General features: G+C 40.9%; 1 protein-coding gene across 1 annotated transcript; it reads left to right on the forward strand.

Moving 5' to 3' along the window:
- Positions 1-879: 879 nt before the first annotated feature.
- On the forward strand, positions 880-17,635 carry PARD6B (par-6 family cell polarity regulator beta). The gene is made up of 3 exons (XM_006206656.4): positions 880-1,334; positions 6,043-6,265; positions 14,470-17,635. The coding sequence occupies exons 1-3, from the start codon at positions 1,269-1,271 to the stop codon at positions 15,297-15,299; spliced, it is 1,119 nt and encodes a 372-aa protein (XP_006206718.1). The 5' UTR covers positions 880-1,268; the 3' UTR covers positions 15,300-17,635.
- The last annotated feature ends 497 nt before the right edge of the window (positions 17,636-18,132 follow it).

Here is an 18,132-nt window from a genome sequence, read left to right on the forward strand (position 1 = left end):
TTCCACTGGGGGAGGGGGACGAACACAACCCGGAGGTTGTCATTGGTGGACACAGTGAACAGCCCAGAAATGGCTGGAGGGAGAGGAAAACTTCAAAAGAATTAAAAAGAAAAGGAAAAAAGAAGAAAGTCCTGGAGGGCCAGACTATAAGTACCGGGGAAGCCAGACCTTCGAGGAGCCATCCCGGGCCTCAGCCCACTTTCCCTCCCTCCCAGCGCCCACTCGACCCCTTGGGACCTGACAGACTGCAGAGTCTCTACCAACAAAACTAAGCCAGGAGAGCCCTGAGATTCTACCCCAGTAACTGTGGCAGACGCGGGAAAACTTAAATTTTGCTATCAGAGTTACAGCCAGACGCCTAAACGACGCAAATGGGTGGTGGAGGGGCGTTGTTGCAGGCTGCAGCATCCCAAAGTGGAAGGGGGGCTGGGCGGCAGAAACCTGGCAGCCCCACAGTGCCTCTGCAACCAGCCTGGCCACGCGCTCCGTTCCCCAACAGAGCGCGAGCTCCCGCCGGGTCCCGGGCAACCAGGCGCGCGCCTGCGCCTGCGCAAATGGTCCACCAGCAGTAGCTAGTCTCCAGGTGCGCTCGCGCTTCCGGCTAGCCTTCCCGGGGCGGAAACTCCAGGGCCTGCGCATGCGCTTTCCGCTCTCCTGCTCAGTCCGGAGAAGAGGCCCACGGCTTCAGGTGATCCCGCCCCTCCCTCGCAGAGCAGGACCAATCGCACGGAGGTGGGCGGGATTTTCAAGAAGGCGTCCCGCCCACGCGCTGCGCGAGACGTGTATCGATTGGTTGGCGCTGAGGGCGCAGGTGCGCGCTTCCCATTGGGTGTGGGCGGAGCGCGAGCTGCCGAGCCTTCTACGGAGGCTGCAGGTGAGCGCGCGCACGTGCCGCGGCTCCCGCCCGGCTCGGGTGCGCGCGCGCGGGCTCGCTGGGGAGGCGGCCCAGAGCGAGGCTGCGGCGCCTGTCGCTTCTGCTCCGCCCTCTCCTCCTCCTCCTCTGCCGTCGCGGCCGCCGCCGAGGCTCGTAAGGAGGGAGCGGCGTCCCCGCCCGCTGAGCCGCCAGTCCGACCCTCGGTCCTGCCGCGTGAGGAGCCAGCCAAGCGGAGCTCTACGCTGAGACCCGAACCGCGGCCGCTCCTCTGCAGGTGCTTGTGAGGAGGCGCCAGGGCCGCAGCTGCGAACCGAGCCCGCCGGCCGCGCACTCGCTCCCCGCGCTCCGAGGGGCCGTCCGGCTGGAGGAGGCCTCTGCGGGGCTCGGCCTCAGGATGAACCGCAGCAACAGGCACGGGACGGGCAGCGGCTGCCTGGGCACCATGGAGGTGAAGAGCAAGGTGCGCGGGGCCCGGCCTGGGCGGAGCGGCCGGCTAGATGGGGACCGGGGCCTGCGAGAGGCCAGGGACGGCCTTGGGAGCTGCCCGGTTGTCTGGGACCGTATTGGGGAGGGGGGAGCGCGATAGTGGGATCTGGAGGCAGGAGATAGTGGATAATAAACTTATTGAGAAGGGGCGAGGGTGGGGGCGTTGTGTCTGCTCTTGCCCCAGGTAGGAAGACCAGCGGAGCGCGTAATCTCCCCTAAAATACCATTCCTGTCCGAGGATGGGAGTAAGGGCCAAAGTATACCCGAGGATGAGAGACGTTTGAGCCCAGCGGAGTACTAAGAAGGTTTGGGGGGATTCTACACCCTGGCCTGTGAGTCAAGGGTTTTTTTTTTTAATACTCATGGTCACAAAATGTTACCCCTTTCAGTGATTCAAGGGAGCATCCAGTGGTGAAGGAGGGAGCCTAGGGAACTAAAGAGCCCTTTTAAAGTTAGCTTTGCTTCCCGCTAGGGATTTTTCTGGCTCTTTGGTATGCATTTGATCTATAAAATTAACACTATCAACTTTCGTTTGAATAGCACTTGACAATTTGAGTCTAGTTGCTCTTTTCATTCCATCCTGCTACCTTTTCACATCAAGTGTTTTCACTCTTGACCAGCACTATGCCAATCTGCTAATAATTACGTCAGTATCTACTGAATTCCTAAATTGCAAGGCTCCCTGAGCAGGATTGTCTATAGGGATTAGTTAGGGAATGCTTTCCAAAGAGGGGTTTGAGCTGGAATTTGAAGGTGATCAGCAGCCACAGAAACATTTTCAGCAAGCATTTCATGAATTGAAGAGCCCAGAGGAACTTAGATAATCTAATCTGATTCTCCAAGAAGACCGAGGGCTCAGAAAGGTTATGACTCTGATAAGCTCTGCTCTTTCATGACGAAACCTTAAAGCCATTTTGCAGTGTAAGTTTTAGGCTTTATAGAATACAAGAGATGGGAGACGGGCTGGGCCCTGAGAACATCTGAAATACGGTTGGGAAGATCAAAACGCATGAAAGAATATGAGAAAAGCAAAAGCATATCAACTTCAACATCATTGAATGTAAGACTATGGAGGGAGAATGCAAAATCAAGGAGTGATTTTCAGTGAAACCAAGTAAGGAAGGCTCCCTGGAGCCTGTGGGTAGAATGCTTTTTATTATCTAGAGTTGATAAGCAAAGTTCTGTAAGTTGCTGTAGCTGAGATCATCACATCAAGAATATCTGCATTCATTTTTCACATTATTTTAAAATGTTATATTCAACCTAACTTATGTATCAGAATGGGCACTAGTTTCAGAAACCATTCTATTTAATAAGAATAGAAGTGTAATCATAGCAACTTAAGGAACATGCTCTTTCCTGTGTCCTCTGTGGGACTGCCGTAGCAAATTGGCGTGACATGCTTGCACTGTGGGTTAAGATAACTCAAAATATGTAGAGCTTTTCCTCTTACGGTGGTGGTCGTGGTTCTGTGCCCAGTGGTTGAATCTTCTCATGGCATTTCTGGTATAAATCTAGTTCGGGTTTGTGGGCGTTGAGATTAAGAGAAGAAAAACACTTAACGATATTGCATAATGTTAAAATTCAGTTTGTGTTCTTAATCTTGGTAGCAAGTCTTTAATTTTTTTTCATAGGAAAAAAGGAGTAGGGATTCTAGGTGCACTGATATAGTCAAATGTTAATTTATCTTTCAGACGGGGAAACCTTGAGCACTTGGGTTTAGACTAGAATTTCAGGCTTTCTGCCCTTCTCTCCTGTCAGCTGATTTGTGAATCTTTCCCATACTACTCTTTATATATTAGACCTGCCGTTCTGTACTTCTAGTGAACTTCTTAAATAGAATCAAGGCATACTGAGAGCCTGCATCTTATGAAGTGTGGTCCTACTAGTGTGCTGGCTGTTGACAAATAGGCACAGTGTAGGTGCCGTTTCTAGTGCGTCTGTGACACCTGGTGTTTTAAATATAGATTTATTTTTAATGGATTAAATTTTATAAAACACCTGGCATCGTTACCATTTAAAAAATATTTGGACAGACATGGTGAAACAATACTTCCTTTTTCATTGGTTTAGTGATACCACAGCTTTTTACAAAGTTGGTCGCTAAGGGATTGTAACCACAACTGGGTGATGTGCAGTCCGTGTCTCTGGAACTCTTTTTCTTCTGCACATAAAGCAGTGTCAACTTTATTAGCTTTGGTCATGGAAGGGGAAATGGTACAAATAAAGTAGTGGATAATGCAAACATAACTATAGTTAAGTTGTGGTACCAGTTACCATGTGACTTTGGTAACTGATTTATCCTCTTGTTTCTCCAGAGTTGGGAAAGTTCTTAATCAGTAATCAAGGTGATGTCCCTTAATAACCTTGAAATAGTCTTTGAGCTGTACATTTCCTAATGATTTTTCATGGATAAACAATCTTAAAGTTAAGGTTGCATTTCTAGAATGTGCCAAAAGATGCTGGGAGACGGATTTCCATACACATTCTGAGTGTCCAGGACAAACTAGACCAGGCTGAGAAAAGTTGTAAATGACTCACATAGTGAATAGTTGTTGATTGGATCTTAATTTTGTCTCTTTACTATTTTTCTTCATGTAGTAAAAAGTTCTTTTAACCCTATTGTTTTGCTGCAAGAAACATAACAATTTCTCTCTCTTTTTTTTTCTGCTGACATTGCAAAAGAGCACATCTACTGTGAAACCATACAGTTTTCCATTATTCTTATTATAACATTTAAGCAAGAAGAAAAACTGTTGAGCAAAGAATTTTCAAAAGCTTTAGCAAAAATATTGAAGCCCTAAAATGCTGTTATTAGATGTTACTGCCATTCATGTATCAGGGGCAGTAATAAACCCTGGGATGAATTGGAGAGCAATGGGATGTTATGATATCAGAATAAAGAAAATGGTGGAGAAACTATGACTTTTGATAACATCATAAGACTGACTCTGATATGAAGGGTGTTCCCAAGTTTTTATTTACTTTGAAACGTGAACGTGTGACTAAACTTTTTGCGAGCTTTGGGTGTGAGTCACCTTATTTTCTTGACAAATGTTAGTGTTTATGTTTCAGGAATGTATTTTGGAAACTTTTAATTACTTATTAGAGGTAAGAGGTGGTTTTAGTGAGTTTTTATTTTAATTTAAAATGAGTGAGTAGTGTGGATATAAGCAAGGCAGATGAACTTCTTAGATACAGCAAGAGTTGTGAATCAGAGATCCCACAGGATCTTTGGGTAAGTGAATTGATGCATTTGTAACCTACTCAGAGTATTCTGATAGGATTTCCTCTGCATGCGGCTTAAGGCCGTCTTAGTGGTACTTTAGTATTTCTTGCCAATGGCAGATATTTAGAGGAAAAACGAGTTCAATGGTCAAACACATTTGGCAAACATTTGTTTTAAAAAAAAAAAGTAGTGTTTTGGGGGAGGGTATAGCTCAGTGGTAGAGTGCATGCCTAGCATGCATGAGGTCCTGGGTTCAATCCCCAGTTTCTCCATTAAAAATAAATAAATGAACCTAATTGCCTCCCCAAAATTAAAAAAAAAAAAAGTAGTGTTTTAATCAACCACAGGACTTAACCGAGCCTTTAATATCTGGCCTCCACAGTGATTCCTAAGAGGGTGATTACAGTTACATAGTATTCCCCAAACTTGTGTGGCTGGGACACTTTCTGAGGAAGGCTGACTAACCTGTCTTAGGTTTCCGCATTTGAAGAAATACCATGCTAGTCCCATAGTAAGTCACAGATCTTGTTTATCATGGACCAGATGAAGGCAGTCCTCGCACTGAATAAGAATCGCTTAAATAATTTGGCATCTGGAGAGCAGAGGTGTGATTCTGGAGTCAGGAAGCAGACCAGAGAATCAAAACTGTGAAGATAAATATTGGGCATAATGTTGTCCTCCCTGTGTGTGTGATCCCTCTTAATACCTCTCATATAATTATTCTCTTTACTCACTAATTGGTGAGCTCTGGTGCAGGCCTGAGCCTTTCATCCTCTAGAGCCTTAGCCCTGTGCCGAGCACATAAACGCTCTCCGGCGTTAATTGGATAGTTGGAGGACATGTATTTAATGTATTAACAAAGCTTTTTATTTTAGCATTGACATAGGGAAGATGCTTCTTATCTCTAGGTCTTCTTTTATATGATGTACCTCTATTTGTATTGTACTTTAATGCCAAGAAGCTCAAAGTCCTTTTTGTATATGTTGCTGTTAATTCTTGCCACTTCCTGGGAAGTTGTAATTACTTTTATGGGGGAGGAGACTTAGATGCTTTGGTAACAAAATAAAAGACTTAGGCACAGCTTTGTCACCCCATCCATGGCCTGAGTGAGGAGATACTGTTGTCAGGGTCTGGGCTCCAGTCAGGGTTTGTTTGAGCTGAGTCACTCTGCAGGACAGTCCCCAGTGAGGCCTGGGAACCCCAGGGATTAAGTTGAGCCTGCATCTCTTAAAGGGAATGCCCTTCAGAGATGCAGCAGTGAGAAGACACATTCCTGTGCCTTTCTTATGTTGTTTTATCTCCAGATAAATGAGGTTTCTGATAATAGACTGTGTCAATGGAACTGTCGTCTTTATTAGGGGAAATACTATGCCTGTGAATTTTTCTGTGTCATGCATTTTAAAATTGGGTCCTGTTACCTTTTTTAAAATTAATATGTTTATTATACTTATAGTTTGGAGCTGAATTTCGTCGGTTTTCACTGGAAAGGTCAAAACCTGGAAAGTTTGAGGAGTTCTATGGATTACTGCAGCATGTTCATAAGATCCCCAATGTTGACGTTCTGGTCGGCTACGCAGACATCCACGGAGATCTGCTGCCTATAAATAATGATGATAATTATCACAAAGCTGTTTCAACGGCCAATCCACTGCTTAGGATTTTTATACAAAAAAAGGGTAAGTACCACCGTTTAGGAAAATTGTTTTAGAAATAGAAGTTATTTTCCTCATTGATGGGATACACAGAGTTTGCCAGAAACTTAGTGAGTAGACATTTTGTGTGAATCTTCTTACTGTATTAACTCACAACGTATTAAGACATCTGTGATACTGTTAGTTTAATTAACATCTTTACATGTCACTAACTGAACTTTAGAAAATTTGTGGTTTTAATTACTTTATAACCTCTTAGGTTTTTTTAAAAATAGAAATTAGGAATTTATTGAATCTTCACTTTGTTGAATGGATTTTTTTCCATTCAGAAAGATGTGATAGAAAGAGTATGACTTTGGAGTCAGAGAAACATTCTACTTTTTTGGTGGCAACTAACTTTCAAACGCTGTATTTACTACTTAATAGGTACTTAAAGGAAAGTTATTTATTCTTCCTGGGTCTCAATGTTTTTAATCTATTGAATGAAAACACTATCTTATGGGATTACTAAGAAGTTTAAATGAGTTAAGTGCGGCGTCCTGGCATATAGTAGGCTCTGGTGAATGGTTTCTTTCCTTTTGGGATATTTTTCACAGAAATAAAATTAGTTAATTATCTGGAAAATTAGAGCAAGTCATTACTTTGGAGGAGTGTAAACATTGATGTTAGTCTTGCAAAAAAAATGTGAAATATCCATTCTATATGGCAAACATTCAAATGCATTTTGAGTCCTAACACTTTTTTTTTTTTTCACTTTGTGACCTCCTCTTTTGTGCATTTCTGTCTGCAGATGTGTGTAAATAAATGATGTGTGCTGTTTGTTCCTTTGTCTTTGGTAAATGAAGAGGTTTGGAAAGGCAGCTTGAGAGCAACAAGCCCAGTATTGGTAGGATAATTAAAGCCTTCCTGTGTTTGTAAACCAACACAGAAAGCAGTTTGAGAGAATGGGTAGGGATTACCCTTGAAGGTGAAGCTTTATTTCCAGTCAGTTGATAAGCATTGGACCACTCCCAGGACTTTGAAATTCCGTTGATTGTATGTCTTTGCTTTTCTGGGTTTGGAGGAGCTAAAGTCTACCATACAAAAGAACCTTCAGAGGGTAGGGTAACATATGTCTGTATCACTCAACTACTTACAAAATACTTAGAAACACTTGCATTCACTTTCCCAAAGACCCTGGAGATAGATTTCGCAGATATGTAACAGGGGTGTGGTATGTTTAGGGAATTGCTTCAGGAAGATTCATTTGGCTATTCAGGATGAGTTGGAGTAAGCAGCAGTCTTAGAGGAGAGAGCACGGAGCAGGCGGGGTAGAGACACTGGGAAGCTGCCCCAGCGGGGAAGAGGGCAGTGAGGAAGATAAAAGGCAGTGTTTGGGAGTCACTGCGCTCCCCTCTGGATGGCATGGAGTTGAAGAGGAGGCCAGCAGAAAATAGCTTTCTGGATTTGAGCCTGGTGGCTGGGACAGTGCCATAAAACAGGCACAATTTGGAAGAGAGATTGACTTAGAAAATTGGTTTGGTTTTAGAACACAAAAGCTTATCTGGCTGGTGAGCTTCAACACGGTCATGGTAGGAAATCAGAAATGGTGTACTGGAGCTTAGGATGGAAATCAAGAAGCTAATCAGAGACTTGAAAGTCTGCAGAAAAGTTGAGGATTTTGTGGGGTGGACGTAAGGGCTAGTTGAGATGAAGACCAGGGATAGTTCTTCGAAAGCTGTAAGGGTGTAAAATGTTGGAGAAGGAAGGACTGACTGCAGTAGAAGAGAGGAGGACAAAACATTTGAGTGGATTTTGTCTTTGTCATTTTAAGCAGAATGATTTAAATCATTATTGTTGAATAGGAGGGCTTTCTTGATCTAATTTTCATCACAATCTAATTGCTGTTTAGAATGTGTATTTAAATGTAGAATGACTATTTTTAAACTGCTGCCCATCTGACAAACTTGTTGGATTATCCTCTTTGTTAGAAAGATTATAGGCATTGGATTATACCACCACATGTTTTTGTTACTGGAATTGTAACACTTAGGTGATCATAGGATTAATCCTTACATCTTTTGAAGGTAGTTATCTTCTGCTCTTTCCTTTTTAAATATGTTTATATGTGAACAAAAGTTTTCAATGCTGTAGAGGTTAATGTCCAATACAATGAGTAGCCTTTAGAATTTGATTTAGAAACAGGTAGTCCATTCAGTAGAAAATTTCTGTTGTTAAAAATATAAATTTAATACAGATACGGCTTAAGCAAAGAATGAAAGTCAGTTCGTTGATTCATTCCCACTTAACGCCCTCTGCCGATGACCTCCACTGCATCCAGAGTGAAGTCCTTCCTGATTTGGACTCCACAGCTCATCTTCCTCATCTCCTACCTCCACGTCACAGCAGCCACACTGGTTTTCTTTCTGTCCCTCAGAGCTTGTTGCTGTGTCTGCGCTTCTGTACTTGCTGTTTCTTCTGTAAAGGATGCTCTTCCTGCAGCTTGTCCCATGGCTGCTTCCTCATCCTTCGGGTCTTAGCTCGGATAACTTGCTCAGAGGGCTCTCTTCTGATCACCCCACCCTCCCACCTTTACCAGATTACCCTCTGGAGACGTGGAGTTTACCTTGTTTAAGCAGAGTTAGTATGTGTACTTACTGTCTGTCTCCCAGAGTTACACAGCGCCCTGTGGTTTGTGGTGATACATTTTTTCTTTTAAACAAAGCTCAACAGATGCTTAAGCAGAGCACTGATTTTACATGAACTTTGATGGACGTTAAATTCAGGAAACTAATACACAGAATATGACGTAAAGTATAGTTACACTTTTCTGCTTAATTACAACACGTTTTCTCTTTTCTTTGCCTTTTGATTCCAATTTAGGAATCAGCAGGGCAGACCGGACACTTGATAAGGCACCAAGTGATTAAAAAAAAAATTGGAAAACCATTTAAAACTTTAAAACCATGTGACCTTTAAAAATCTGACACACTCTACCAAATAAGGTTCCTTTAAAGTGAAAGCTCATGATTGAAAGCATAAACCACTTCATAGCCTAACTCAGAGGTAGTGTTGTTGCATATCTTGAAAAGTGTCATGTTTTACAACAATTTATTGTTAGAGGAAAAACCCCAGACTCTATTTCCAGGGGTGTTATCGTGGAAGCAAAAACAAAACAAAAAACCTGGTATCTTAAAAGTTGTTTTCAGAGAGGATTCCCAGGTCTTTTGCCAGCCCCCATCCCCTGGAGTTTAGAGTATCCTCGTTTATTTGAGGGAAGAAGAGAAGGTACACAGTAGAGTCCTCCTTCTCTTGTCGTTTAAGTTATTACTGTGCAGAAAATATTTAAAGATCGTACCTTTAAAAAAAAAATACTCAGATCATTCTTGAAGGTTTGGGATACAGTTAGGGAAATGTGTATTTAAAAAAAAAAAAAAAAAAAAAACCTCCCAGCCAGTCCTGATGATCAGCCAAGTCTCAGGCCTGTTGATATGCAGGGACCCCTGGCCAGATCTGATCAGAATATCTGCACCACAAGTTCTTGCCAAACTGCCATCTGTTTCAGTGTGCCATCAGACAAGCACCTGGGTTTATTCAAAGCAGTATGTTGGAAACACCAGAAGGGCCTTGCTTGAAACATCATCTCCCTTAGGATGTGGACTTGTGGCCCAGACACCTGTAAGTGGGCAGTCACTTCAATCATCTTTTAGACCCTTACTGTGCAGTGGATGATATCTGGGAGATGTACTTTAAGTTTATATTTTAACCAGTCAGGGTTTGCTTTAGAAATAGCCTAAGGGATATACATTTAAATAAATTGTAAATTGTAAGAATAATAATAATAATAATAATAATGTCACCAAGCCTGTTAAAACTGTTTTTCTAATGGTTTCAAACATATTTCCCCATCTCTGCTGCCTCTGCTCCAGGCCAGGTACTGTCCTAAATTACTGCAGTAGCCTCCTGTCTTCCTCTGCAGGGGGGAAGCTGTTCTCCAGCTTACAGCCAGGGTGAGCTTTACAGAGAAACCAGAGCCCTTGGTTTTCTCGCCTTTGCCCTTACGCTGAAGTCCGTCATCCTCCACACTTTGCTGGAGGCCCTGTTTGTCTGCAGGGCCCGGGCTGCCTCTTGCCCCTCTACCTCTCCCCTCTCCCACACTGTGTTCTTACTGCCTCAAACTCTGAACTCCCCTGTCTACTCCATCTTCCCCCTGTCTCTGTGTTGTATCTGCGCCTGAAAGTTCTTCCCTCCCTTCTACTGGTTTCTTTAGCTCCTGGTTTCTTTTCCATCTCAATAGAAACCTCATTTCCCTGGAGAAGCCTTGCCTTACCCTGCAGACCCCGCTAGGTTCCTGCTGACATCCTCCCTCAGCCCAGGATACTTCCCGGGTCTTGGCACCTTTGTAATAATTTAATTCTTCCAGTTTCTTTGTTAATCGCCGTCTCTTCTAGTCTGTAAACACCATGAAAGCAAGCACTTTAGCTGTTCTGTTTACTGGATCTGCAGCACAGAGCATAGTGGTAGGTGCTTCTTAAATATCTGGTGATTAATTTTTCTTATATTAGGAAGTGAAGGGATCTGCAGAATTTGAATATTGCCTTAAGTGATGTTTAATCCTTTTAAAGTTGCCACATCTATTTCATTTAACCATTTTGGATAAAAACAAAGGTTGGTAAACTCAGGCTTGCTGGCTGTTTTTATAAATAAAGTTTTCATGGAACACAGCCATGTTCTCTCCTTTCTGTATTGCCTGCGGCTGTTTTTGCAACAAAAACCATATGACCTGCAATACTTAAAATATATACTATACAACTCTTTACAGAAAAAGGTTGTCCACCCCTTGATTAGAAGAGTTTCAAAAATCATTTCATTCTTCCCTGCCTTCCCACTGAACTTCAAATTGGCCATAATCTTGAACTTTCCTGATGACTACCATGGACTGTTACTGTTTTGTTACTGTACAGGGCTGCTGATAGAATTTATATAAAGCTTTGTTTCATTTGTTTTCAGGTTTGCTATTTTACTCACTGTAGGCTTTTATTTTTTGTATCTGTGCCGGGCACTCACGTGTGGACCCTCACCTCTGACTCTGTGACTTATATATGACTCTGAGCTAAAGAATGAGGTAACCAGGGTTTTCAGAATTAACGTTTAAAGAGTAAGAGGTTCAAAGGGAGGGCCTGCAGGGCTCCCTTCCTCTGTGAGTAAAGCACAGGTGCTTTTGTGCGTAAGGAAGTGAGCCGTCAGTTTGGCTGTTCGGCGGCATTCCAGGTACGGATCCGTGTGTGCCCCAGCTAGCTGAGAGTGTTGGGCCCGGGGTGGATGAGGTCGCACCGGACGAGTCCGCACTGCATGCCGCTGCGGCAGCCTGAGCTTACCCAAGTGAAAGCTCGCCATGAGCCAGGTTTCCAGCTTCCCATCTCAGTCTGAGCTCTGTACTTTGACAGACGAGCTCAGGTGGAACGTCAGCCCCGTTGCCTGTGGAGGTTCACCTTTACACTTTAAACCGACACCCTGCACCCTGGCTGGCTGCCAAAATATTTCTTTTCCCAGTGGCTGGAAACTGATTAGCTAGATGGGAGAACAAAGGTGCCTTTGTGCTGGGGCATATTGCTTTTGAGAATTTAGCAGAGAGCATTCAAACAGAGTCTGGATGCGATGCCAAATTATGCAGATTTGGGGGTTTTTTGGTCAGGTTTCCATGAATAGGTATGTAGGCAACTTAGTTTTGTTCTCTGTATGGTCTGGAATTTCCCTTATGAAAATTGTGTGGGCTTTCTTAATTGATTGTAGAATGCAAATATATAATTTTGAATAAACACATTCAGTAGAAGACAATTGTTGATAGATTTTTGGCCACATTTTTTACTAAAAAGTCTTTCGTCAGTGGATTTACTTCCCAAGCCAGATCATAAATTTCTGTCTTTGTAAGAAACACACTTCTCCGTAAATGAAGACAAAATTATCCCCCAGGGTTGGGGGAGGGGAGAATGCCAAAAAATAAGTATCTCTAGTCTTATACATTTATTGGAAACTGGGTTTTGAAGCGTGTTCAAGCAGCGTGAGAAAAGAATACTGCGTTCTCCACTCTGACAAACAGGGACACCTTACATTTGCTGTGTGAACTGAATGTGTAAGGTACTGGCCTAGTAAGAAAACCTGGGTCCAGTCTTTTGTCTGTAACTATAGTTTGTACCCTGAATTTCCTGATCTATAAAGTAAAGGTGATAATACTTATCAGTGAGGGTGCTGAGAGGCAGGGGACGAGAGACTGCAGTCGGAAGCCCTGTGCAAACACAGTCTGGTGATACTGCTGTTTTCTGTAACGGTGATTGAGACGAGGAGTTTAAACTAGTTCTTATGGGGGTGGACTTTCGCCCCGTTATATTTATTAAATACTTGTTTATCCTTGGAGATTCAGACTCTTTAGTTTATCCCATTCCAGTTATTTTTGAAACATGATTTTACCTTTCGTGCCTGCAGTTCATTCCGTTTCCTTTCCTTCTTCTCATTCTCTGATGAGATGTGCTGTTTGTTGATGGTCTACCTCCAGCAGTGTGACTAAAGAAATAACCTGGTTTTTGGCGTCCTGTTTTCCCTAGTTTACATCAGAGATTATAAATTGCTGGCTTGAAGAATGCCAGGTGTTATTTGGCTCAAACAGGTTTTTGTTATTGAATTAGATGTCACAATTTTAAAACAGGATTTTTTTTTTTAACCTAAAAAACCAGGAGACTCTGGCAAATTGGATGGGCCACACAAATTGCTATAGTCCATAAAGAGAAGCTGCCTGGAGCGAGAGCAGCTGTGCCACTAAGTGGCAGGAGCGTTGCACTTTGCTAGAGTCCTTACCGCTCCCTGTTGTCTCTGTCACCAGCACTGAGACAAAATGTCATTGGCACTTGATTGTTTTTCACACTGAAGGAAAAAGTTTAAACTCTTATACCTCATCCTCTTTCAAAAGTGAGAAAATGAAAGATTAAGAACTCCCCCAGAAAATGGAGGGAGAGTGTATTTGCAGAACAAAATTCCTGTGTTTAAAATGCATTCATTTAATTCCATTATCATTTCATGTGTATTATCTACTTCGTTTAACAAACAGACCTCGGAGATACTGTGGGTTTAGTTCAGTTCAGGCTTCCCATGAATAGGTATGCAGGCAACTTAGTTTTGTTCTCCATTTGTATGATCTGGAATTTGTATGGTCTGCCACAATAAAGCTAATATTGCAATAAAGCCAGTCATTAGAATTTTTGCACAAATTAGGTGTGCAATATCGGTATGTCAAAAAAAAGTACTTAACAATTTTTAACAATTTTGAAGTACTTTTTGCTAAAAAAAAAAAAAAGGCTAGACATCATCTGAGCCTTCAGCAAGTCACAATCTTTTTGCAATAGTAACTTCAAAGACCAGTGATCAGAGAGCATCATAGCAAGTGTAATAATTTAAAAGTTTGAAATGTTGCAAGAATTAACAGAATGTGACCCCAAAACATGAAGTGAGCAAATGCTGTTGGAAAAATGGCGCCCACTTGCTCAATGAAGGATTGCCACAAACCTTCAGTTTGTTAAAAACGCTATCATCCATGAAACACAATAAAAAGAGATATGCCTGTCCACTGTCTGCCCAGCCTCTAACATAGGTGTTGGAACTTCAGAAGTATAAGATTTCATTTCATTGAGTCGAATATCATAAACATGCAAATTGGAGGGTTTTAAACAAACACAGGGAAAATGCATTGTAAATATCTTGTTTTAAATTGTTTTTAAGAATGTGCTTGTGAGATTTATCAGAATGTCATTTGCCATACTGAATGTTGTTTAAGTCATTGAGCTTTATCAAATTTAACCTCAACTCTTGGTAGTTTTATGGTGTATGCTTGAGAGGGCCACCTAGTGGTTGTTTCCTGGTATAGCATGTCTTACTACTGTACTACATTAAAAAATTTTTTTTATTTATTTTAATTAATCTTTTGGGGGGTGAGGTAATTAGATTTATTCATCTATTTCTCTAACAGAGGTACTGGGGCTTGAACCCAGGACCTTGTGCATGCTAGGCATGCACTCTACCACTGAGCTATACCCTCCTCTGCCTGTACTACATTTTGATCTGATTAGAATAAGCTAATATTCAACAGGTTTGCTTATGTACTAAATATGTTTGAGCTATCCTTTCTGTACAGATTCTGCTGTAGGTAAATGGGCGTTTTTACAACATTTCTGTAATTTTTTTATTTTATTTTTAAACAGAAGAAGCAGACTACAGTGCCTTTGGTACAGACACACTCACAAGGAAGAAGAATGTTTTAACCAATGTGTTGCGTCCTGACAACCATAGGAAAAAGCCACATATAGTCATTAGTATGCCCCAGGACTTCAGACCTGTGTCTTCTATCATAGACGTGGATATTCTCCCAGAAACACATCGTAGGGTCCGTCTTTACAAATACGGCACTGAGAAACCCCTAGGATTCTACATTCGGGATGGCTCCAGTGTCAGGGTAACACCTCACGGCTTAGAGAAGGTCCCAGGGATCTTTATATCCAGACTGGTCCCAGGAGGTCTGGCCCAAAGCACAGGACTATTAGCCGTTAATGATGAAGTTTTAGAAGTTAATGGCATAGAAGTTTCAGGGAAGAGTCTTGATCAAGTAACAGACATGATGATTGCAAACAGCCGCAACCTCATTATAACAGTGAGACCAGCAAACCAGAGGAATAATGTCATTAGGAACAGTCGGACTTCCGGCAGCTCCGGCCAGTCTACTGATAACAGCCTTCTTGGCTATCCGCAGCAGATCGAAGCAAGCTTTGAGCCAGAGGATGAAGACAGCGATGAAGATGACATTATTATTGAAGACAGTGGCGTGCCACAGCAGATCCCGAAAGCTGTTCCTAACACTGAGAGCCTAGAATCATTGACACAAATAGAACTCAGCTTTGAGTCTGGACAGAATGGTTTTATTCCTTCTAACGAAGTGAGCTTAGCGCCCGTAGCAAGTGGCACAAATACAGCATTTGAAACACGTGCTCCAGATCAAAAACTCTTAGAAGAAGATGGAACAATCATAACGCTATGAAACTGCTGTTTGAATGTCTTCTGAGTGAGAATGCCGTGAAGACTTGTAAATTTGGCTAGTTTAATGCATATATACCTCTGAACCAGTGCTCTGGGATAGGCATGGAAAAAAAACAATATTGCAAGCTTAAAATGTTATTAAAATAGTAGTTTGATAATTAATATAAACTGATGAGTCAGAGGTGGATTTAAGTCTAAAACAAAGGGGCCTTTGCTAATGAAATTATGTGCTTTTTGCTATTTTGTCTGTAGAGAACTGGACAGTAGAGCACATTCCCAGAACTACACGAGAGGACTGGGTCATTTCCGTTCCAAGTGGTTGCATATTTAACCTGCTGTGCAGAGCCCAGTTAATTTTTCCTTTAACTATATATTTTTTTAATTCTAATGTGAAGAAGTCTGAATATATCTTTTGGTACTTCGGGGACCTCAGCTCCTATGTTCCCCATTTTTATTTTGATTTTTTAATATTGTTCCTCTGTTGCTAATTATAATAAGTAATTTTTTCAAATGCTTTTTTTTCCCTAATTTCTAAGAAATCAAACCAACTGACTGTTTTTAGGAGTTCCTTCCTATGTTGTAAAGCGTTGAAGCTGTGTTCCTGAATGAAGAAACTCTAACCGTTGTTCAGACCCGTGTTTGTCCATTGTATAGCCTCCATATTTGCCAACTCATTCCATTTGAGTATAACTTACGTTGTAAAAGGCAATTCCATTGACTCTGGTAATATGGGAGACTCTCTCCCTTAACCTTTTCTTGTCCTCTTTCCGAATCTCGTTTGAAGTCATTCCTTTTGTTGTTTGTGTGTGTGTGTGTTGTTGGTCTGCTTTTATATATACTCTTTTAATGTATTTGAGTAGTGTGAATTATTTTTGTTTTTTAAAAAAATGCACCCAAATTAAGAGATTTTTACACACAGGACAACCTTGTGCACTTTTTATATGAAAAATTGGGGTTTTCCTTAATGGGATTCTAGGAACACTGCCTACACTTTATGAAAAGTATGTAGTATTCACCTTTGACAGGTAGAGTGTATCTCAGTTAATTTTATGAGGCTATTTATTACTTTCCAGTGCATCCACTTAGAACAAGGTAAGAGTAAGGCTGCTAACTTCCATTCCTTGCCTGATTTCATCTGTGGTGTGCACAGGCACCACAGGACGCTGTATATAGAGACAAGATAGCGTGGACTGCATAAGTTCCCTGTGGCTTATGACTATTCCTCTCAGAGTTATTTATTGATTAATTTTATGGTAGGGCTAGAATGGATACCTTAATAACAATTGTGTGCTATTAAAACAATGAAGAATCAAATGACTCCGATTTGAAGGATATTTTCTTTATATGGTAACAATAGATAAAGAAGTAAAGTCTTGATTAAATGAAGATCACTTGACTTGGAATACTTCCATGTATTTTGTTCACATTAACCACTAAACATATTATCACTGAACTATTAACTGCACAACATTATTTAATACAATGTACTTTTTGTTGAATTCATTGAAGTTCTTCCACTTATATAACCACTGTTTCTTAATGGCATTCCAGGTTTAACATTCTGTAAGTTTTATATATTTGACTCTTGAAGGCAAATGTTAATATGTAGAAGGTTAAATTTCATTTATAATTATAAGTGGTGCAGGGGTTCAACATTTTAAGTAAAAATACTTTCACATACTACCTCTCCTTCTCTCTCTCTCTTTTTTTTTTTTTTTTTTAGCAAAGTTTTAACATCAGAACTTTCTCTTAGGGGAAGAAATACTTCAGGGCTTGACTTTTTGTACAACTTTTAACTGTTAAATACAGATTTGTCTTGTGTGTATTCATGAAAATGGAAATCAAAGCTGCTAATGCTTTTTATTTTAATCATCCTTTTAAGGGTATATGTCAGCAGTCTTTTCAACCAGATCTCTTATTTAAATTATTGGTGAAATAATTGGTTACTAGGTTTATTGTATAACCAGTAGATCTTGGTTATACAATAAAATGTCGATTGGTAGTCTGAATTATTTCAAGTGTACTTTATTAACAAAAATGTCAGTGGATTCAGCATAAAGTTTTATAGTACTAAATGTCAAGCTAACTGTGAATTTTGTTTTCTATCTTAAGTACATTTATAATAATGTCCTCATGAGCTATCAACAAAATATATGTACTTTTGTGAACTATGGATTTTCTAATTAAATTTTACATGCAACATGATTTTTACATGAATGATACTTTGTTTAAACTATCAAATGTCAGTATTTTACTACAGTTTTATTATAAAATGTACATTATCACTAAATGAACTTTGATTTTAAAAATCAAATTAGCTTTAGTTGTATATTATTTTTTACAAATAAAGATAGACTTGTATAAAGGCTACTTGCTTGTTTGCAAATATATGAAAAGTCACCCAAGAACTATTTACCAAGCACCCCTTAATAGAAGATGGGTAAGGAGAAAATACTAAGTTATAACAGGATCCTGGCTTCCTTAACTTAATCTTTTAAAAGACCAGCATCAAATTTTATGCATGTTTACTGCAACTATGAGCATATGGCTGTGGACTAGAAGCTAGCATTTAAAATGCAGTTAAATTTTGATAATGTAAGAGGTTATGCGTGGTATCCATCCAGAATTATCACTTACATTGTTTAAGATTATTTGAAACAAGACAAAGGTAGTTTGTAAAGTGATAGTTTATCTTACGGAATTCAAATTCACTTACACTTTTTATTGTCACTCTAGGTATAGGTATTGCCTATGTGGACTGAATTCAGCTTATACTGAACAATGGGAAAGGCCTGAGATAAAACAGACTTTCCTCCTGAGCCATTTCTAATCCC

This window comes from Vicugna pacos, chromosome 19 (genome assembly GCF_048564905.1).
Source record: "Vicugna pacos chromosome 19, VicPac4, whole genome shotgun sequence".
Lineage (NCBI taxonomy): Eukaryota > Metazoa > Chordata > Mammalia > Artiodactyla > Camelidae > Vicugna > Vicugna pacos.